At 44.4% G+C, this 23965-nt stretch overlaps 1 protein-coding gene across 2 annotated transcripts in view; it reads right to left on the minus strand.

Moving 5' to 3' along the window:
* Lcmt1 (leucine carboxyl methyltransferase 1) overlaps positions 1 to 23965 on the minus strand; it is a 63316-nt gene that overhangs the window by 17154 nt on the left and 22197 nt on the right. For both annotated transcript variants that reach the window (XM_004855983.4, XM_004855982.3), the window contains exons 2-7: positions 23363 to 23454; positions 22365 to 22486; positions 16726 to 16802; positions 14601 to 14662; positions 8436 to 8538; positions 4604 to 4724 (exon numbers count right to left, since the gene is read on the minus strand). In XM_004855983.4, the coding sequence (XP_004856040.1) occupies positions 4604 to 4724; positions 8436 to 8538; positions 14601 to 14662; positions 16726 to 16802; positions 22365 to 22486; positions 23363 to 23454 (577 nt within the window). The remainder of the gene's footprint in view (positions 1 to 4603; positions 4725 to 8435; positions 8539 to 14600; positions 14663 to 16725; positions 16803 to 22364; positions 22487 to 23362; positions 23455 to 23965) is intronic.

Genomic DNA, 23965 nt, shown 5'->3' on the forward strand with positions numbered 1-23965 from the left:
GCAGGAAAATGCTTATTACTCTATCCTCTTACATCATCTTTATTACAAAGCATGAAGAAACATAACTTTTTTCTTAATGACAAATCAAAGTTGTCACCCTCCTGAGAACACTCTTTAATAAACTTATTTTAAACCTCAAAAAAAATTGAAGAAACAACCTACAGAATAGGGAAAAAAATTTGCTAGCTAGTTTTCCAGTAGAGGATTAATATCTAGAATATTAAAAATTTAAAAATCAGTGGCACTGCACCTGCCTCATAAGCGCAAGGTCCTGAGTCCAATCCCCCATACCAAAAAAAAAAAAAATCAAAAATCAAAACAGCATCTCCCCCCTGCAAAAAAACCAAATAACCAAATGAAAAAGTGAGCAAATGAAGTGAACAGACACTTCTCAAACAAAGTAGTACAGATGGCCAATAAGTCTACTAAAAACTGTTCAACAACTTTAGCCATTAGGGAAATGCAAATTAGAACTACCCTCAGATTCTAGCCTACCCCAGCCAGAACAGCTACCATCAAGAATATACAAAATAATAAATACTGGTAATAAATACTGGGGGAAAGGAACCCTCCTACATTGTCCGTGGGGATGTAAACTAGTACAATCACTGTGGAAAAAAAATGAAAACAGAAATACCATTTGATCCGGCTATACCACTCTTGGGAATATTTCTGAAACCATTAAACACAGCATATTATAGGATACATGTGTACTTATGTTACAGCTCAAAATAGTTAAGCTGTGGAAACAGCCTAGATGCTAATTAACAGATGTATGGATAAAAGAAATGCGGTGTATACACACGGGGGAATACTATTCAGCCACAAAGAACGAAACCATGTCATCTGCAGGAAAGTGGATAGAATTGGAGCCCATGTCAAGTAAAATGATCCAAACGCAGGAAGTTAATATCTCATGGTTTCTTTTATATGACAAACCTAAAATGTAGGTAAATGAATAAAATAAAGGAAAGACTACTGGAAAGGGGGAAAGGGATCATGGAAAGGCGAGGAGAACACAAGAGGAGGGGGAAATGGATTGAAAATGATCAAGATATGTTGCATGCAGTACCAATTCCCAAAAATGCACATCACTCTTCTGTTACCAACGGGGACTAATAACAATGATACATGAAGAAACATTTTTTGTTGTGTGTCTCTTTGTACACGTTTGCAGTACGCAATGATTCTATTCACTGTGGGCAGTTGGTATATGGTACATAACATATCATTTTTTTTGGTACCGGGGATTGAACTCGGGTCCTTGCGCTTGCGCAGCAAGCAGCGAAGCCACTGAGCTAAATCCCCGGCCCTCATATCATTTCTTTTTATGTCCCCTTCCCCTCTTCTCCCTCTGCCTTCCCTTTATCTCTTGGTCTCCTTCCCTTTTGCAAAATATCTCCCTGTCCCCTATTATCTGTATTTTATTTTGCAATTTATTTATACTTTGGGTTTCTCATATAAGAGAAACCATGTGGTATTTAAGCTTTGATCTATTTCACTTAACATGATGATCTCAAGGTGCATCTGTTTACCTATGATTGTCTCAAGTTTATCTATTTATTTTTGATTTGTTTTTTTGAGACAGGGTCTCACTCTGTGGTTCAGATTGGCCTTGAACTCACTATGTAGCCCAGACTGGCCTTGAACTTGCATCAATCCTCCTGCCTCAGCTTCCTGAGTGCTGGGATTACAGGCCTGTGCCACCGTGTCCAGCTGTTTTCCTTTTTTATAGCACTATATATTCTGCATTTCCTTTATCCTTTCATCTGCTGATGGACATACAAGCTACTTCCAAGATTTAGCTATCATGAACTGTGTTGCTATAAACATGGGTGTGCACGTATCACAATGCTGCCTTTAACTCTTTCCAGAAGGTACTGAGAAAGGGAATAGCTGGGTCAAACGCAATTTCTAGTTTTGTGGTTTCTCCACATGCTAGCTATGTACTAGCTTACACTCCCACCACCAATGCAGAAGGATTCCTGCTCCCCCGCAGCCTCACCAGCATTTGTGCTTACGTGATTTCTTGATGATCGTCCTCGTCACTTCTGCAGTAGATAGAATCTCAGTGTTGTTTCAACCTCATTTCTCTAATGGCCAGCAATGCTGAACATTTGTGTTTAGCTGTCTGCACTTCTTCTGAGAAGAATCTGCTCATTTCACCTGCCCATCTTTTGACTGGGTCTTTTATACTGGGGGGGGGGGGTCTAAAGTTTTTTAGTCCTTTATGGATTCTAGATACTAGTTCCCTGTCCGTGACGTGGCTGGCAAAATATGTTTCCCACTCTGTAAGTTGTCTCTTTACTCCGTTGATTGTTTTCTTTGCTGTGTAGAAGGTTTTTAATTTGATATGATCCCATCTGTTGACTTTTGATGTTATTTTTTGTCCAATTGGAATTCTGTTCAGGAGGTCCTTGCCTACACCTATGTTTTACTTATTTTATTTGTTTTTAAGGCACAGTCCAGCTAATGTAGTCCAGGCTGGTCTTGAACTTATTATGTATCTCAGGCTGGCCTTGAAGTCATGGCAGTCCTCTTGCTTCAGCCTCCTGAGTGCTGGGATTATAGACAGGCGCCATCATGCCTGGCACCTATTTTATCTTCTAGCAGTTTGTTTCTGATTTAATATTTAGAATTTTGATCCATTTTTATTTTGGTTTAGTACATGAAGAGAGATAAAGATCCAGATGTAATCTGCATGTGAATAGCCAGTTTTCCTAGCAACATTATTATTATTATTATTTTTTGGTACTGGGGATTGAACTTGGGTCCTTGCGCTTGCGCAGCAGGCGGCGAAACCACTGAGCTAAATCCCCGACCCCCTAGCAACATTATTAAAGAGGCTCTTTCCTCCAGCCTAGGTTTTGGCTTCTTGTCAAAGATCAAAATAGCTTAATGGGGCCAGGTATTTAGCTCAGTGGTTCCGCCGCCTGGCTTGCAAACGCAAGGTCCTGAGTTCGATCCCCAGTACCAAAAAAAAAAAAACCAGTATGGGTATTGGCACAAAAACAGAAATGGGAATCAGTGGAATAGGGGATGCAGAAAAAAACCCAAGTACATTAAGCTTTTTTTTTTTTGGTACCTGGGATCAAACTCAGGTCCTTGCGCTTGCAAGGCAGGTGGTGGAACCACTGAGCTAAATCCCCAGGCCTACCCCTACTGTTTTTAACACAGTAGCTTTGCGGTGTTAACTTGAAGTCTGGTATTGTGATACCTACTGCTTTGTTCTTATTACCCAGGATTGCTTTTGCTATTCTCAGTCACTTCTGGTTCCATATTAATTTTAGGATGATTTTCCCCAGTTCTGTAAAGAATAGTGTTGTGTTTTTTGGGGGGTTTTTTTTGGTACCAGAGATCGAACTCGTGTCGTGCGCTTGCAAGCCAGGCAGCGGAAACAACGAGCTAAATCCCCAGCCCAATACAGGTTTATTTGTATCCAACCCAACCTCATTAAAATGTCATGTATAAAAAAATATCAAAAATAAAGTAAATAATAGCTGGCATGCTTATGTGCCTACTGCTGAATGTATCTCATGAATTCCTACACTCATCCAGAGACACAGGTATCATTCCTGCAAAACAGAGACCTAGGGTTTAGAGAAACACAAATGACAGATCTTCCTTAGCCGCAGCACCATGCAGTGCATGCCATTCACAGCTCACAACAGGCCCGCGGAGGAAGGACTGCTAGCGTCTCAGGTGAGGAAACAGGCGCAGCGTCCAGGTCACACAGCTAGGAAACGCCCTTCCCCAGCATGGACTCCGAATCACAGAGCCAAGTTGTCTAAGGTCACACACCAATCATGAGAGCGAGGGCTGGGATTCACACCCAAACTGGCTCTCTCTAAAGGCCCGATGCAGGGCCTGTTCTGCACTGGGCCAGAAGAGGCAAACTGGGCCAGTCTCAGTGACTACAGAAATAAAATCCTGCATTTCTAACTTCTCTTAAAAAATGGTGTTTGCGCAATTGTAGGATCTCATGTTCGCATGGTTCCACCTGGCGGGGCCTGAGCAGAGGCCTCTCCCATGAGCATGCATGGGTGCTCCAGGGCCCAGTGCCCCTCACCACGCCACTTACACCTGGCCACTTCTCTGTCTGCATCACCTGCCTGCCCTGAAGGCATCTCCACTCCCTACCGACACTGACTGCAGTTAAAGCGCTTCATAACATTATAACTCTGTATATAGTAAATAGTGCAAAAACTTATAAAGGCTAAGACAGAAGTTCCCACAACTCTCACTAGACAAGAGGTCGAGAAATCAAGAGTGCTAGGACTGTTGGAATCAATTCATAAAGAAGTTACATAAGCAGCCAAGGCAGAAGGAAAAAAAAAAAAGAGAGAGAGAGAGGATGGGTATGGTGTCACATGTCTGTAATCCCAGCACTCTGGGAAGCTGAGCGAGGAGTACTGCCCTGTTCAAGCCCCACCTGGGCAACTTGGTGAGAACTTGTCTTGATATACATACAAACGGCGGGGGCTGTAGTTCAGTTTGAAGGCCAAAGCCTCGAGAACAAGGGAAGGATATGCTCAGAGTGCTCAGAGGGAAAGCCACCGCTGGCCTCCTGTGCAGAATCCAATTGTCTTGTGCCTCCTCTTACCTGTTCGTAGTTTATGAACATGGCTGTCTCAAAGGTTTTGGCTGCCCACTTTATGAGGTTTGCTGACTGCTCCGGAGTCATGTAGATCAGCACGCATTCAGTTATCAGGAGTGTTGGCAACCTTGAGGGGGAAAACAATGCACCTAAATGTATTTTCATGAGGTCAAGACCCTCTGCTCACATGGACACTCAGATTGGCAGGTCAGGTCAGCAAACCCGGCATGGATCAGCAAGGCAGGACCCCTGAAGCCTGCAGACTCTCGACCCACAACTCCCAGACCCACTCCACTGTCTTCTCCTAGTTCATTTAAGCTGCTTCTCTGACTCCTTTACTGCATTCCCACCCCTTCTCTGCCTCCTGAATACTGACGGTCCTCACAGCTGGCAAAAGTAGAGTATACAGTGTATTCTTCTAGAACTCCTAAAACTGTATATGTAGCAGGACTGCATTTTTTTATTAGTGCATCTTAGTAGTGGAGAACAGTGAGGCTCATTTCGGTGAACTGGTATATGCATTTAATTTCTCTGGATCACATTATAAAGAAAACACATATTTACAAATTCTGATATAATATGTACAAGGTGATGATGATCTTCAAGTACTGAGAGTAGGAATTATTTTTATCTTCTTTCCTAGGACCTATCAACAGCTACACCTATAGCAATGAATACCATTTCTCAGATTTAAAAAAATAGTTATCAACATCGCTAACTACTAACACTTAATGTTGGATCCATTATTCTCGGTATTCAGAGAAGGTCGCTGAGATACAGTGGGGTGAAGTAAGCTGTTTGTGGTCACAGCCTGGTGTATGTTCCTGTTGGAATTCCATTTTAAGAGAACAATGTTCAGAGAAAGTAAGTGAATGAGTGAAAACTAATATTCCAAAACCTCAATTAGTAAGTTGATAGCTAGAGAAATACAGTTGCAGGAAGCTTTTTAAGACCCAAAGAGGTGGCACATGCAGTGATCCCAGCACTCTGAGAGGTGGACACAGGAGGATTACAAGAAGCTTTTTAATGTAAAAGGCAACTATCATTGCCCAAAATATTATGTGAGGAAGCTAGGCAAAGAAGACCTTTTAGGAAATGTGGCATTTTCATCTTTAATATATGTGAATTATTTGAAAATTAAAATATTTTAAAATTATATTTAAAGGTAGTCATTAGTGTTAATATGAATCATACTTTCCAAAACCTAAATGAAAGAAAACACAGAAAACTCAGCCCATAAAGTAAAATACCCAATGCAAATGAAGCCATATGGAAGAATGAGAGATACAATTCTAGTACTTATTTTTCTGTCATTTTGCTGATTTCCAAAAGCAAAGTAAATTTCCATATCAAGAGCGAGCCCGATTTAAAGCTGATTATTTCCATGATCCTTCGCCTTAGCTGCAGAAACCAAAATTAGGCCACTACAACCAAAATTAGACTTCAATGTGACTTACTTTCTGATCAACTATGTTCATATGGATTATTTCATTTAATCTTCAAAACTGTACGGTGATACAGTTTTCAAATCCCAATTCATAAAGAAACCAAAGCTCAAAGAACAAAAAATGTAAAATGGCCCCTGTTAAATACCTAGAAAACAGAAACAAAGGATAAGAGTCCAAGAGCCATGCTCTCCTGATCCTAAGAGGGTGCCCGGTCGGCTGTGAGAAGCAGCTGTAAACAACCCATCACTGACACTAACATGCACTGAAAAACACACGCTCAGGGAACCAGTGTCCTTGAACACCAAGACTCTCATTCAGCCCAAAGAAAAATATGCCACACCCTATAATCGAGGAGGTGTATAATGGGGTCCTCAAGGGAAAAAACAGCCACGAGTACTTACTTTACAGACTGTTTGTCATTTCTCCATACTGTAACAACACCTGAGAGAGCCAACTTATTAAGAAAAATAGTTGATTTGGGCATAGTGTTAGAATTTTCGCTCTAAGAATGCTTGGCTCCATTGCTTCGGGATGTGGTGAGGCAGAGCATCGTGGCAGGAGCACATGGTGGAAGAAACTGCTCACCTCATGCAGGGAAGCAAAGACAGAGGGGTGGCCAGAGCCCCAACTTCCCCTGGCCCAGACTCCAATGACCAGAAGCCCTCCCACTAGGCTCAACTGCTTAAAGCGTCACTGCCTCCCAGGCAACAGCACCATCCCTGGAGACCCAGCCTGTATGGAGAACACTTAGTCAAGCTGCAGCACTGACCCTGCTCTCTGAACACTCGGTGAGACCAAGATTCAGGACACAAAACTGCAATGACAATGATGGTCCACGAGAGCCATCTCTAACCCTGGACAAGGAAGCTGTAAACCCCAGCGGGGACAATCTGGATGGGAATTCTAGGCTAAGCAAGAGCTTCAACAGGTAGAGACAATAGCAATCGCACCGAGGAAAGATGAGTTAGAAAGACGATGAGCTTTCACCCCCTCTTCCTCCCACCTCCCTGAGGTCACCAGTACTTGTGTCCGTCCTTAGTCCTTCTCCTCCTTCATCCTGCTCGGAACAGGGGTCTCCGCTCCGCCACAGCTAGAAACCCCCGCCCATGCTCTCCATCCTCCAGGACTCTGTTCTAGCAATGATTCCCATGCTGCTAGTTTCTTAACCTTTTGCTAATGATTTCTGCCTTCAATTTATTCCTTAAAGTAGTATTCCCCTCACCAGCCTCCCCCTCTTGCGCTTCTAACCTCAAATTCTCTCCGCCTCTTATCTCCAACCTGATTTTGACTGTATCATTACACTAACACCCTCCTCTCTTCCCGGGGGTGCCTTCTCTCAAGGACTTACTGTGGACTCTTCTGGCCCACTTACAAAACACCTCTGCAATGTAAGTGTGCAGTCATAAGAACACAGTATCTTGAGGGCTTTGCTTTAGGTACTTGGTATCACACTGTGCATAAACTTGCACAACTTGATTTTTTTCCTCAACCTTAGGTTTCTGAGCTCTGTCCTCATTGGTCTAGGGCATGCATTTTATATTTTATCCACTCGGTCTCCTGTGATGAAGACTGGTACCTGCCAAGTTTCTGCAGCTGTAGTGACTACAATGAAACCCTCCGGACAAGCAAGGGCCTTTCCAGAGCACGCGTCCAGAGGCAGAGCTGCCGTGCTCTCTGTACATCTATTCACACTTCTACTAGACACTTCCAGATTGTTCCTCACAATGGGTACACCAAGTTCGCTTCCACTTGCTACAACCACTGCTGTGTGCCCATTCCCTGCCCTCCATATCGCTGCCAACAATATGCTGTCACGCTCACACATTTTTGCCAACCTGCTGAGAGGGTGAGGATTGCATCTGATTACAACTGAGGATCAACACTCATATAATATTCACATCTGATGTATTCTGATAACTTACGACACTCAGTTTCTTCTTAGAGCTGCCTGGACATCTCTTTCGCTCATTTTTCTATGGGATTTTTTTCCCCCTGTTTGGTACCAGGCGTTGAACTCAGGACGTTCCGCTTTCAAGGCAGGTGTGGTGCCACTGAGCTAAATCCCCGGCCCTCTCTGGGACATTTTTATAGCAGTTATTCTTTACAGTATCGTAAATGCTAATACTCTGTATGTTACAATTACGTTTCTAACCATGTGGTTAACTTCTCTCAAACTTCATGATATTAGGCACTTATCTTTTCAAAAGTGACACAGGTGATTGCTGTGGAAACAGACTTGAGAAAGTGCTGTTTGAAATTTCACAAAAGTACTACAGGTATCAATGACATGACAGAATTTACAGAATAAAAGTGGAAGATGGGTATCATACTGCACTTCTCATAATTAGCATGAAATCCCAAATACACAAGAGGATAAAAAACAATCTCACTGTGTATTCATGTTACATTTCTTTAGTTTCTCTTCCAGTTCAGGTAGGTCTCGGAGATCTGCTCCAATAACGGCATATCTCTTTGAATCTAGTATGTGTCCATCTGCAAATGCAAGAAGAGATTATCATTTCAATGGAAATCAGTCATGAGATTATCATTTTAATAGATACGGCTTTTTCAAGGTTAACTTTGTTTTGTTCCATTAAAAAAAGACGTCTGTTGTTTAAAAAAAATCAAGTATGAGGAAGGTGAAAAGGGACCCAAATCATATCTTCCAAAGATAACGAAACAACAAAGTGTTTTGATGTAAAACATTCCAGCCTTTTCTCCTTTGTTCTTAAGTTCATATACACACAAAAAACATTTTCTTTCTCTTTCTCTGCACATGGGTGTACACACACACACACACACACACACACACACACACACACACATCTTGAACCACTTAAAACCTGTTTTGAAAACTGCTTTTCCTACTTAACAGTAGCATCAGGAAAATCAATCTCTGGAATGACTTCATAGCATTCCACTGAGTGGAAAGCAACATAATTTATTTAGCTGATCCCTCACAATTGGATATGTGGTATTTCCAAGTTTTCTCTAAGCCAGGCATGGTGGCACACACCTGGAATCCCAGCCCTCAGGAGGCCAAGACAGGAGGATCACCACAAGTTTGAGGCCAGCCTGGGTTACACAGTGAGTTCAAGGCCAGGCTCAACTACATAGCAAGATCCTGCTTTAAAAAAAAAGCAAGCAAGTTTCTCTATCTTAGGCACTGCATTGAACATCACATATACACTAGTTACGTCTTTAAAGTCCAATACTATGCGTGGGATTAAGAGATGAAGGGGTACACCTACTTAATTAAACACTGGTACGCCCTGGCAGGCAGTTCTCTCAAGCTGCACCAATTCGTGATTATGTTACAGCTAACGGAAAACAGTCTGTGAATTAATGTATCTGCAAATACATGATGACATCTGCTGCAAAACGAATCCCTCTGGCACGGGGGCGGGATGGCCATTCATCTCGATGGCCTTGCTGGGCTGCCAGAGCTCAGACCCACAGCCCCTCCTGAGTTCCAGACTCCCTGATCTTTCCAGAACAGATGCTTACAGCTCCAACACATCCCAGGTGCTGCTGATGTCCCTGGTTTGGAACTGAACTTTCCGAAGCTCTGGTACAACTGAAATGACCCTGGCAATGAAGTTAGGGGGGTCCACAGGAGCTCAGCGATCTGCTTGCAACACATGTGTGCATGCTTGCAATTCTTTTTCAGTTATTTTTTTCTTCCTTTTTTTTTCAAATCAGTACAACTGTGAAGTGCACAGTGCCTAACTCCTTACGGGCAGCTGGCACGTGTGCACAGGAACCTTAACTGTCTTTTCATCCCATTTCCCTCCCCTCCTCCACCCATCCCTTCATCCTTTCCTTGATTTTTTCTTTTTGTACATGTTTGCAACGTGAACAGAAAAACATGGTTTGAATATTTACTATAGGCATTATTCTCAGTTTTGTCAATGGCACAGACCACAGGGCTGGGGGTCAGAACATATCATTGTTAATAATTCAGGTCCTCTTGACTCGAAGAACCTTGAGCCAGGAAAAAGAAACACCAGTCTGAATTATGTAGTAAGACCCTGTTTCAAAAATATCTAACAATAAAATAAAAATTTAAAAATATGAAAAAGGGCCAAGGGGCCAGGGATTTAGCTCAGTGGTTCCACCGCCTGCCTCCCAAGCACAAGGTCCCAAGATCAATCCCCGGTACCAAAAGAAAAGGGGGTAGGGGGCTGGAGACATAGCTCAGTGCAAGGTCCTGGGGTCAATCCCTGTGCCACCAAAAAAAAAAAAAAATACACTGAAAATGCTAAACCACAACCTGTAAGTAGGTTCTCCCTTACAGTCTTCATTTACCCATTCAGCGGATTCGGCTCATTCAAACCCATCTATCTGGCCACACACTGTAAGCTAAAACAAGTACGTCTGAGGAGCCTCTTAGATGTTAAGAAAGCAAAAAAGGGCCAAGAGGGAACCCTCAATCTGCCCTGGGGTGCCACAATGCCCAAGTCAGGAAAATAATACAAAGTAGATGAGGCCACTATTATGAAAACAAACAATTTCCACATGTCTGTGTATCTTTTCACAAAAAAACCAAATATTAATAGTACACATCTCAAATGTGTTTTTCCACTCCTGACCAGAAAACCCAAGCAAACAAAACAAAAAACAAACAAAACCATCCACCAGAATTTTGAAGCCTGCAGATCCCTAGCAGTTTTCTGCAGAACAGTAGTGGATACGTGGTGACCAACTAGCTCGGGGAGGTGTCATCGTACTGGGGTTAGGGTCCGAGGTTAGCGTGGACAGCAACAGTCTCACAGCCTCGTGATTAATCCTACACTGGAGCAAAAAGTACAGCAGGCTTGAGTGGACAGTGACTTGGGGCCGACGAAAACCTGGCCCATGACAAGGAGCAAACAGGAAGTGGAAAGCTCCGGAAGAGAAGACCCTGAAGCCCTTCAGCTGACAGAACTGAGGGCTGGATTAACACCACACCACCTCCATCACGGTTCAGGGTTCAGCTGCTCCTCCCTAGTTGGGCTACCCGGGCTGCTTAGGAACAAGAGGCCCACTGTCCGTCCTCAGAGAACACCTTATCATTCCACAGAAAATGCAGTGTATCCATGGAAGACACGGGCTCAGAGCGTGTTCCCGAGGAGTTTGGACATTCTGGGAAAATATGCCATTTTTAATGAAATTTAGCACTCGCCACAGACCATGGGAGCAACAGAAAAACCTTGTACATTAGATTGCTCCTGAGGACTGGCCAGAAAAATAACTTCTCATCAACAGGAGAACCATAATCCCTTCCTTTTCTTAGGAATGGACATACTCAAATCCTGGGAAGGCAGACAAATTGATTTTTTTTTTTTTTTTGGTATGGGGGATGGAACTCGGGACCTTGCACTTGCGAGGCAGGCACCGGAACCATGGAGCTAAATTCCTGGCCTAGACAAACTGATTTCTAACCTCTGTATTGCTAGTAGTAGTTCTTTCTGTGATGAATACTTCTTTAGAGGACTAATTTCTAAGACCGTTTAAGAAGGAGAAGAAGCCCTGAGAATATAATACCATAATAAGGTTCTCAAAATTAAGAACTAATTTATATATGGCCAGAATGAAAAGACAGCTATGAAAATCCCAATTATATAAGGTTGGTCACCCTGCAGCTAAACAGCAGTTCCCGGGAAGGGCAGCTTGGCCACTTGGGAACATCTGGCAAGGTCTGAAGACACAACGGAGAGTGTGCCGGTGGCAACCAGTGGTCAGGGCCCCAGGCTGCTGCCAGACAGCCTGCCTCGTGCGGGACAGCCCCAGCAGAGGATCTGGCCCCACTTGTCCACAGGGCCGGCAGTGAGAAGCTCTGTTAAAGTGACGTGCAGAAACTCAGATCACTGGTCAGTAGTCCATTGTTAAGAATTTTTGAGTAAGGATGAGGCACGTTCGAAGCCAGCCTGGGAAACTTAACAAGACTCTACATCAAAAATTTTTTAAAGGGGCTAAGGACGGTAGTTTGGTGGTAGTGCTTCCTCAGCTCACTGACAGCCCAGCTCAAGTGGGCCCTGGGTTCATCCCCAGCACCATGAGAAAGAACCTTTAAAGAGTCCTAACTACACCCTGATAGAGGGAACAGGTGCAAAGGGAAACCCTGGCCTTGCCCATGCAGAGGACAGCAGGAGGCCAGTGTGTCTGGACCAGCGCTACGGTGGGCGAGAACACACACAGCAGGCCTGAAGGGAGGCCACGTGGTCTAACCCAGCAGGAAGCTCTAAGGAGGGAGGTAACAGAACCCGATTTCCTTTCAAACTTTATTCTAACATACTTTCCAATACAAGCCCATTTGTATACTTTTAACATTTTTTTTTGGTACCAGGGATCAAACTCGGGACCTTGCGCTTGTGAGGCAGGCGGCGGCACCACTGAGCTAAATCCCCAGCCCACTTTAAACATTTTTATCCTGCACATATTTTTATTCTATAAATTTTTTTAAAAAGGAGGAAATTCAACTAAAAAACAGACAAAGCAAATGAAACAAACATTTACAAAGAAGACTTAAAGGACAATAAAACTAAGGAAACAATCCATTTTCACTAGCAAAGTTATATAAATTTTTTAAATAACAGGACAACATTTCAGCCCGTCAGATTGTAGAAATTTTTTAAATGATCATAGCCAGTTATGGATATAGGGAAAAGAATCCTTACCAACTCTACTGAAAAACATAAGCTAATAAAAAGAGAAGTGAAAGCAGTTTGTCATATCTATTAGAATTCATAATGTGCAATTCTTTGAAGTAGCAATTTCTAAAAACATGTGCATATATATATATTTGGTACGACACTGTTTAATATGAAACCATTAAGGCAGCAATTTAAAGTTCCATCAACAGGGAACACATTAATGAAATGTGCATGCAAAGAAGTACCATAAAGCTATTAAAAATAATAAGAGATTGATACTGACATTGAAAGATGGTCATGATTTATTAGGATGTAAAATGTTACAAAACAATGTGGACAAATTATTCACTGCTTATTAAAACTGCATTAAATATATGTATATGACTAGAGACTTATTCATTCAATAGATATGTATACACAGACATAGAGAGAGAAAGAACTACAATGTATATTTATTCAATATGCATACAGTTTATTCAATAAGAATTCACTGAACCTTTTATATGTCAGGCACTAGGGTGACATATTATCTTATCTGTGCATCTATTTACCTTCCTCCAGCTGCCAATGCGTCGTGAGAAAACACTCTGAACACAGGTTATCTGATGGGCAGGACTATGGAGGCTCTTTACTTGCTACTTCTATTAAAGCCTACACTATAGATCATGATGCTGACAACCAAGTATTTAGAAAACTGTAACAGCAAAAGTGGAGAGGAAGCAAACAGCCCAGCAAGAGGCCAAACTTGAATAAGTACTATTGATAATTTGGCCTTTTTTCTCCATAGGCCAAGGAAGATATTTCCCGTGCAGACTTACTGGATTCTAATTACCAGAAGAGCGATGACAGCATCACGGTTGTGCCTAGACTTATCTCTCTGCCTGCCCTGGACTGTGTTATCTGTGTGGCCCATCTAGGAAGGCCACCCTCTCTGACCATGCTTTCTGATGGGAAGGAATATTCATCCCTGGAATTTCTCTCACACAAACTGAACACAATGAAAGATTTTTTTAAACAAAATTTGGAAAGCTCAGAAATGAAGAAAGTCTTGTTACAAACATTCATAATTAAATGCTGGGCAGAATACTGACTGCAGGAATCTAGGGCACTGTGAAGAAATTCCTAGGATCGCGGCCAGGAATTTAGCTCAGTGGTTTCGCTGTCTGCTGCGCAAGTGCAAGGACCCGAGTTCGATCCCCGGCACCAAAAAAAAAAAAAAGAAAAAGAAATTCCTAGGACCCTCAGGCGCTGGGAGCCCAAGCAGAGGACAGGTAACATACGGGGGCAGGTCAGTGTGAGACAAGAGACAGACGGGGTGGTGACAGGCAGCAGGCAGGCTCCACTGAGCGAGCATCATTACTGATTACTGATTAGAACCATGTGGTTCTAATGCTACCAGTAGATTTTCCCAAGAAAAGCTGAACACCGAGATTCTCATGCGAAATCTGGCTTTGAAATACTGGTGACTAATTCAAATTCATTAATAAAAAATTTAAGATTGGAGGCCTAAGAACACCTAAGAATAGTCCCACAGAAGTTCCATGAGAAACTCAAAATATAAAGAGCAAACTAAAAAGTAGATAACAGGAAGTAGAGAGATGTTTTTCAAATGGGAAAGGGATGGAGATGGAGGTGGTGGGAAGTAAGGGGAGGAAAAGGGGATGAAGAAAAGAACTGAGACTTGCTATGTCCATGTACCAACTCCCCACAGGGATGAAATCATCACATAATGCCAATGTGTACTGATAAAAAATAAAACTAAAAAAAAATTTTAAAACAGAGAACAGTGATTTAAAAATTCCTTCATAGGATAGAAGCATAAACATAGCAGGAAAAAGTATTTGTTGTATAACACGACACACACATCTTTCAAGAGGAAAAGAAAGCGAGACCATCTGGATGACCACGCTGTGCACTCACTCATTGCAAGTGTGTCCTCTGAATGCAGCTCTACAATGGGTTTGGCTAGAGCAGGCTTGTTTCTGTGGCAAGAGGAGAAAAAAAGTCATTTACTCATGAGCTCATTTATTTCCGAAATGCCAGTGCCCACTTCAGAAACGGCAAGTAACAGGATGAGTATTCCTGGTCTGTAATGCTCGGGACCGAAAATTTTCCAGGTTCCAAATATTCAGACTTGGGACATCTGCACAAGTTTACCAGGTGAGCAACCCTAACCCGACATGATGCTCAAAAGAGTCCAGATTCAAGCATTTTGGATTTCATATTTTGGAGTAGGGAAGTTCAACCTGTATACATTGCTACTGTTTTTAAAATAATTACATTTGACTCTACACACACATAGTCAAAATTCAGTAGGTACACATCTCAGGTCAGGTCAGCTCAGCATTATGCTCAGCATCTGATGTCCAAATGACATACTAATCATGAAGTGAATCAACTCAGAAGCAGCTAAAGACAGCCTAACAAGAATTTTCTATGTTTTCAGGCCATCTCTAGTTTCTTGTTTATTCTCAAACAAAAATTTTTAAACAGCTGTGCTTTGTCATAAGTTACCCCAAAGATTCAGGATCTGGCTGGACAGTTCAGGCTGGCCTTGAACCCACTATGCAGCCCAGGCTGGCCTCGAACTCACAGCAATCCTCCTGCCTCAGCCTCCCGAGTGCTGGGATTATAGGCCTGTGCAACCACGTCCAGCAAGGATTGATTCTTAAACCAAAAATTTAGTAACACTTATATGACAACTTCCTTAATCCCACAAATGAAAAAAATCAGAAATTGGGGAACAAATTCAGTATCTCAACAACCACACACAAATATCGATCCATTTTTCTTCCCAGGAAATCATCTCAGAGATTAATTCAGTGCCCACTCATTCCTACTCCACTCAAAACTCCCAGCTTAGTAATACTCTGCAGTTCCAAAGGCATCAGAATTTGCCCTTTTTTAATTTTAAAAAGGATATTTACAAGCGCAAGGACCCGAGTTTGATCCCCGGTACCAAAAAAAAAAAAATCGTTCTGGGCCAGGGATTTAGCTCAGTGGTTTCGCGGCCTGCTGCGCAAGCTCAAGGACCCGAGTTCGATCCCCAGTACCAAAAAAAAAAAAGGATATTTAATATAAGATATAATTTATATTAGGAAAAAGTGAAAAACTTGTTTTCATAGTACAGACTACAAGGAATAAAGCTTGAAAAATATTTCCAACTCGTAAAAATTAGGCATCTTTAAAGCACCAGCTAAAACTTATATCTGTTAATCTTTTTCAAACATAAGAATTAGAATTTAATTACGCTAATTTAGGGGGGCAGTGGTAAGAGATGTAATAAAAACTATTGAAAAGCCATGACCAAGGGTTTGAGCCAGGACTTAAAGCTCAGCTCCACTCTTCCTAGGTGGTGATCTTCAGCAAAATGAACTCCTCTGAGCCTAAGACTGATTCCCCCTCTGCACGAGGCAGGAATAGCACTTAATCCGCAATCTGCTATGAGAACGGGGTAAGGCAGCCCAAGGGAAGCCCTTAACAGGGTCCCCGCAAAGAGGAGCTGTCAGCAGCCAGGCCAGGCGGCACACGTGGAGGCTGAGGCAGGGGATCACTGTGAGTTTGAGGCCAGCTTGGGACACACAGTGAGACGCTGTCTCAAAAAGCAAGAACAAAAATAAAGAAGCAAAGGCTCTCAGCAAAGATTAGCAAACCTGTCATCTACAACCAACAACTCCTTGAAGACTGGACTCAGAATGGCTACACTACCTTCTTATATATTCAATCGCACACACAAAAATTCCTGCACCTATCTCCTGGGCCGGGTTACTTTCTATGCCCTGGGGATAGAGAAGTAAACAAAATGCACATAAAATTTCAGATTATTCAACTATGACAAGTTACCCTCTGAATGTTCAGAGAAGCCACATTAACAGCTGGACGAGTCACACATGCTGCATGGTAAAGAAAGGAACGGGAAGGGCCCGAAGGAAAGACCTGCCCCGAAACGAGGTCGCCAGCATTCAAACTGCCACCTAGCGAGACCGCGACTGACCAGGCTCTCAACCCTGCCTGGCCGCTCTTCCTCCAGTCCGGCAACACTTACTTGATGTTGTGCAGCTTTCGCGTGACGATCATTGGAAAGTCAACTTCAAAATATTTACTTGGGAGAAGATCTTCGTCCTGGGGGAAAGAATCCCTAAAGTCAGTTCTTCACTCACAACCTACAGACCATGTTCCAGGTATTAAGGACTACACGCTTAACAGCAATGGGGGCTTCCAAGGATTTTAAGTCATCCAGTCAGAGATGTATTTTTCAAGTTATTTTGGTCTCAGCAAGAATGGATACAGTGGAAAAGTTAGGAGGCGTCTGCAGTCATTCAGGTTAAAAGGTTCGGGGAGCTGGAATTAGAAACAGGGTGACTAGGATAGAGGTGAGGGAGATGCAAGACACCTGGGAAGCAGAACATACAAGGGGTGATCAAAAAATACCATGTGTGCTTAAATAAAAATAATTTATTACAGTTAAAGACACAGCCAGGCGTGGAGGCACATGAGAGTGTAATCCCAGCCCTCGGGAGGCTGAGGCAGGAGGACTGCTGCGAGTTCGAGGCCACCCTGGGCTACATAGTGAGTTCAAGGCCAGCCTGGACTGCACAGTGAGAGCCTGTCTCAAAAAAAAAAAAAAAAAAAAGACACAAAGCCATTAATCTCCCTTAACCTGCCCCCACTTCAAACACACATATCGCATTGTTCTTGCCTTTCTCTGAAGCAATTCTGGAAGTCCTCTTTTGTGGGTGTCTTGACAAAGTGTGAACAAAAAGACAATGAATGCTGCTGCCGAGTGCCATCCAATGGAAAGGCAGGCTTATGATACTACAGTGCGTCCTCAGCTACCGTATTCCTTGGTTCTCACACTGGATGACTTCTGGCCTTTCCGAAAGCCAAAATGAGCATGAAAGGTAAATGTTTTGAATGAATCCAGCACATCAAGGCAGCCACGAAGCACAAATACAGACACTCACGCAAGAGGACTTCCAGAACTGCTTCAGGAAGTGGCAAGCATGATGTGACAAGTTTCCAAAGACAGCGAGTATTTTTAGAGCGATTAACGGCAATGTGCTTTTTACTATAATAAACTCTTTTAAAACATTAAATACTCCCTGTATTTTTTATCACACCTTATACACAGTATTCCAAAAGCAGCTTGAGACAAATTAGAGGGTCAGGGAATCGCTAGGATGAGTTTTGAGCAGCATTTTCAGGGTGAAATAATGTAAAACAGCTACTCTGAGAAAGTACCACGCATAGTGATGGTCAGTATTTCTTTTCGACGGTCTTTCTGTTACAGTGCAGCAGTGATGTGGCGAACAAAAGGCAGCGTGGAGCCACCGGGCAGCATCCAATCCCAGCTCCACTGTGAGGCCCTGGAGAATCACTCAACTCACTGGGATAAGGGGTCTTCGTTTACAAAGCGGAGAAGATAGTGCGATCGCACGGGCTGTGAGGATTAAGGAGGTAGCCCACCAGGCACTCAGAAGGGGACCGACCCCAGGAATATCCCGTCTGTGCCTTCTTTGTTTACAGACACAGGTGCAGAGGTATGGGTCCTAGCTCTGGATGCAACAGTTATTCCTCACTGTGGGCTGCAGTGAAACATACACACACACACACACACACACCTGCTTCTCTCTCTTCCCTCTGTGCTTTTCCTATGTGGTTGGTGGCTATAACCTCCATGCAACAACCAAAAACCCACTGGTCATCTGAGCCTTCTTTCCATCCTACCCATGATTCCATCGCTCACTCGCTCACTCACTCAGCCCTGCTGATGCGTCCCAGACCCATCCACTCCCCCTCTGTCACCTCGCATCCTGTCACCTCAACCCAGGCTGGGCCAACAGCCACCTATGCTGTCTTTCAGCTACACACCACACATCACCTCCAGCGACCCTCTGCACCTCTAAGCAAGCCTTTGCAAGACTCAAGGCCCAGCCTCTCCTCAGCGAGCCTGTCATGCTGCACTTCCCAGCTGTATTTATGTCCCAGAAATACAGAAAGAAAGAAAATGGAAACCACGGGCAGCCTGACCCTGCTGACCGCTTCGCTGGTGTAGGATGTGAAGGAGCAGGAGAGGTAAGGGGACACCCTTGGTTCCGACCAGAGCAACTGAGTACAGAACAGAAGCGTTTAGTAGACGATGACAAGAAGTGGAGACCAAGTATGGAGGGGCAGGGGGACACTCAGCTGGGGCGGATGCCCCAAGGAGAGCAGAAGAGGGGCAGAAATCACAGCGACCATTTCCTGGCAGGAAAGCAATCCTCAAGAGCAAACAGTAGGTGGTTAAGATCCAACTATGCCCCCACAAGGAGACTGAAACCCCAGGGGTCTAGCCTGGGGCTTACTTTTCTGGAAAAAAAAGACAGTTTCCTGCTACATTCGGGGAGACCTGGGCTTAAGGCTCTCACCCAGCCACACGTAAAGGCACAGCATATACCCAGAGCCTGCAGCAGTGGGCTCAGTAGGAGCTCCGGGAAGATTTGGCGGACACGAGTGGAAGGACACGGAAGTAACTTCTGCTAGAAAACCTAAGAGACTGCGTAAGCATGTCTCCTGGAGGCTGAGGGTGTGTCTGGCAGAGCACACACAGCATGCGTGAAGCCGCAGGGTTAATCAGGTACAAAGGTAAAATCAGGTACAAAGGTACCCCCAGGTACAAAGCAACAGTCCTACTGCTGGGGTGCAGCTCAGGGATGGGTGCTTACCTAGCACTCAAGGAGCCCTGGGCCCCATCCCTAGCACTCACAGGGTATGGGAAGTTAAGGTCACCTCAAACTCCAGCAAACGAAAACAGTGAAAAGCAAGTGCAGAGAACAGCAGAGCGCCCTCCACCTCTTACAGAATGGCCTCTTCATTCAAGAGCTGGCCCAGGCCCTTGCTCACTGAGCCTCCTGAGAATTCGGAGCTTTTAGGAAACAGCTTCCTTCTCGGCTCTGAAAAAGGGGGAAATGGCATTGGCAAGTGATGCCCCAGATTGTGACACTGTGATTCTCTGTGGCCTCTGACATTCCTCTTCCAGAGTTTGTGTGCCCCGAGACCGGCCAGCTGATGGGCACAGGGCGGCCAGTCACAGAGCGCTGTTCAGACAGAGGGCCCCACAGGGCTCACTAGTTCAGGCTGCTCCCCTACACAGCTGCTCCTTTGTGTGGAAACAGGACGCAGGAAACAGCGAGAAGCTGAGGCATGCCAAGCAGAGTGGCGCACACCTGTAATCCCAGCACTGGGGAAGCTGAGGCAGGAGGGTGACTGCAAGTTCGAGGTCAGTCTCAGCTACACAGCTGTCTCAAAAAATAAAAGGAAGAGGGCCAGGGAGTCAGCTCAGTGGTTCCGCCACCTGCCTTGCAAGCACAGGGACCCGAGTTTGAGCCCCAATACCAAAAAATAAAATAAAGGGAAGCAGCTGAGGCACCTTAAATGATTTCATTTACCCCTTATTCCTTTTGGTGAGGACACCAGCTTGCCTACAGATGGGAATCGCTAAACATACAAGTCTCGGCTTCCTGAGATTATACAGAAGGAGTTCACACAGCAGTGGCAACAGAAAGCCCGAGACTCACAATGAAACTGCTGCAGGCACAAGGAGGGAACTGCCCAGCTGGACGGCACCCGACGCAGTAAGGTCATGGACAAAGCTCTCCCCATACATCTTTTCTTTTTAGTCTCCCTACACTTTTATAAAAACACAGGTATCTCTAAAACAGAAATCGGCAAACATTTTCTGCAAAGAGCCAGAAAATAAGTATTGTAACTACTCAGCTCTGCTGTCATCATTGTCATAGGGCTGCTAAAGCAAAATATTCAAACAAATGGAAATGGCTGTGTTCCAATAAAACTTTATTTACAAAAAAAAGGTGGGGGCCAGGGATTTAGCTCTGAGGTTCCATCGCCTGCTTCACAAGCGCACGGTCCTGAGTTCGATCCCCGGTACCAAAAAAAGAACAGGTGGTGGGCCAGATTTGGCCCATGGCCTATAGTTTGCAATTTCTGCTCTAAAAGAACAGACAAGAAAAAAATCTATAAATATTTAGAAAGGAGCGTGGGATCCCCTTCTCCCTGACAAGGAAAGAAAAATGTTTCAGACCAACACAGTTATCAATCAAAAATAAAAATTTCCACAAAGGACTTTTAGACACTACAATTTTCCTTCCTCATTACTGATAAGATGATTTTTTTTTCTTGGACAAGGTACATTAATCTCAATGTACAAGGCTCAGAAATTAAAATGTCATATTTATTAATTATTAACCCACCTACAGAGAGAAAAGACAAATCATGTGATCAGGGGTCTCAGGTCCAGTGAAGAGATTTCTCCGTGGCCCCTGTCAACATGACATAGTACATCCTCTGCACAGAATCTGTCCAGGTCCTTACACTGCACCATGAGACACTGCATCACAAGGACACAACAGGTCTACAAAAGAGGCAGAAACACAGTGCTCCCCAAAACCTACAGGGGCCATATGTAAAGAGGGCAGGATCTGGGGACTGACAGCTGCTTCCGATGTGTGTCCCTGTTCCAGGCTCAGGGTCTGCGGGATCATGGACACAGCCCACTTCCTGCACCCTCTCCCGCTCTCAGGTGATGCCTGGGGTCATGCACACCAAGGCATCTCGTAAAAGCGAGTTATGCTAAGAGAAGAATGCAGAGCAAACACTGAACACCAAGACCATGCTGAGGCCACTGGCCTCTCATGTGAGGAACAAGGAGGCTGGGAATGTTGATGACCAAAGACATCCTTATCAGGCCAGCTGACTAGGGACAAAACAGCCTTGCAGGTCGGGCTATGTCCATACACTCTCATTTACCTTGGTCTGTGCCTGCAAGAAACCTGGGGACATGTACATCCTATTACTGCCACATGATGGACCTCACAGGGAAAACAAGAAAAATCTGCACAAACCTACAAAAAAGAAAATGACGAGTTTGATCCCCAGTACCAAAAAATAAAAAATAAAAAATAAAAATAAAAATAAAAAAAGAAAATGCAATCAGGGAGACCGCTGTAGGGCAAAGGTTTAGCAATAAAAACCGAGCCTGGGAGTCAAAGAGCGCACTTTCGCCCTGGTCTTGCCACTGCCCCGAACCACATTTACTTCCCCCCGAGTGTGAGCGATCAGAGCTGCTCTCACACCTGCTGGGGAAGTCACAGGTCCAGCCAGAGGGAATCACACAAGGACTTGCTTCATATCAGCCCTCAGACTTGCAAATCTCTGAATTTTATCCAACATGCTATTTGGTGGACAACAGACTATAGATACTGTCAAAACTACAAATGCAAGGGTTTTTTTTTTTTTGGTACCGGGGATCGAACTCGGGTCCTTGCGCCTGCACAGCAGGCGGCGAAACCACTGAGCTAAATCCCCAACCCTTACATGCGGGTTCTTCATCCCAATACCTCTACTGGTAGAATTTTTCTCCTAATATCTCCACATGTATAGAAGGAAATACATGGATTCTTACTATAATTCCACTTAGAACAACAACAATTAGGAACAGCCTAATCTTACCAGGGCCCTAGGGAGCTGAAAACAGGGGACAGATGGTGACTGTGGAGCATCAAGGCAGTGGGGACGGGGTGGGAGACAGAGCATCCATGCATACCTTTCAGCACGTTTTTAGAATTTTGAACCCAGTAAATATCTTTAAAAAGTGAAGCAGAAGCAATTGGGGAGGTAAGAACTTACCTTTAACTTCCAGAAGGTGGTATCCATCCCAGCCCCAAGGTTGAGAATCTGACAATGACATTCTGTCTTCCGGAGGAAAGCTTTTGTGAGCTGGCTGACACCCTGGACTCGGGCAAAATATCCTTAGAGAGGGCAAGAGAAACAAGCCGTCACTCGCCCACCCTTATGAAGCCTCCCCACCAGAGCCAGCCACTATAAGGTGTGCCTCGTTCTGCAGCATTTGTTAGAAAATCTGTCTAGAGACCATGGGAGAGAACCCTAAGTAAAAGAATGTCTTCTTATCTCAAGACCCACTGCTTTTAAAATTTCTTTGCATTTCTTTTAGAACCTAGACACAGGACCCTACTTTAGGGGCCGAGATTCCCTGTAGACAAAAGGACCGTGGCCCTCCAGTCCATCTCTCAATGGAGCTGAGGAGAATCATGCTCTTGCCTCAAATCCTTGGACTTCCGAGATGGAAACTAGTCAATAATGGTGCTAACATTATAACAAGGAAACAAAAAATAAACCCAGACACAAGCAGTTCACAATAAATGACACATAAGTGAAGTTTTTTTTGTTTGTTTCTGGTTTTGGGGGGTTGGGGGGGGGGCTGGTTTTTTGACAGGGTCTCACTATGCAGTTCAGGCTGGCCTTGAACTCACTATGTAGCTCAGGCTGGCCTCCAACTCTTGGCGACCTTCCTGCCTCAGCCTCCCGAGTGCTGGGATCACAGGCATGCGCCACCACACTTGGGCATGAGTGAGTTTTGAAAATAGGAAAATGACATTCAACTTCACATACAAGTAAGAGGATGATACAATGAATTTCAATAACACATCATTTTTCATGTATCATATTAGTAAAGATTAAAAAGTTTCACAGTACATCATGCTGGTAATTAGGAAAGAGACTTCTCATATTCTGCTCCAAGAGTGCCCGCGGGAAACCCCTGTGTGAGGGTCCCATCCACTTGGGCCTCTCGGTGGCCGACAGGAGCTGGGAGGAGAGTTGCTTGCCTCGGTTGATTTCGGGGGCCTTCCTCTCTTTAGACAGTCTCACGAGGTGCTCGATGTAGGGGTCGTGCCAGTAGCCAATGCTGACTGCATACCTGAAAGAGATGAAAAGCGGCCAGGAAGTAGGGATTAGCAGGTTTGGGCACAGGCTCCACTGCCAAGTTCACAGGAACCAGGCCGAGGATCCAGAGGAAGACTCACGTCCTCAGAAGGCCAATACATACACAGGGAATATACTGCTAACTCTGGGGACTGAGGTTGCACCCAGCACCCTCACATTGAGCTGCATCCCCAGACCATTTTTGAGACTCACTAAGGTCTCACTAAGTTGCCTAGGCTGGACTCAGGCTTGCGACCCTCCTACTTCAGCCTCCTGGAGTGCTGGAGTCCCACGCACGCACCAGTGCACCTGGCTCCGCTGCACCTACACACAGACCTGCCGGTCCATCCTCACACTCACATGGCACTGCCCGACACACTGCCCACCACAATTGCGTCTCCCCTCTTCATAGTGCCAGTTTCCTTCCCAGGGCCCCAAACACCTAACAATCTCACCGCACACTTCTAGAGAACGCCTGTGACCATCTACCTGTTCACTCAGCAAAC

The sequence above is a fragment of the Heterocephalus glaber genome, unplaced genomic scaffold, assembly GCF_053883595.1.
Source record: "Heterocephalus glaber isolate CG9 unplaced genomic scaffold, H.glaber_assembly_v1.0 deba00000943, whole genome shotgun sequence".
Classification (NCBI taxonomy): Eukaryota; Metazoa; Chordata; class Mammalia; order Rodentia; family Bathyergidae; genus Heterocephalus; species Heterocephalus glaber.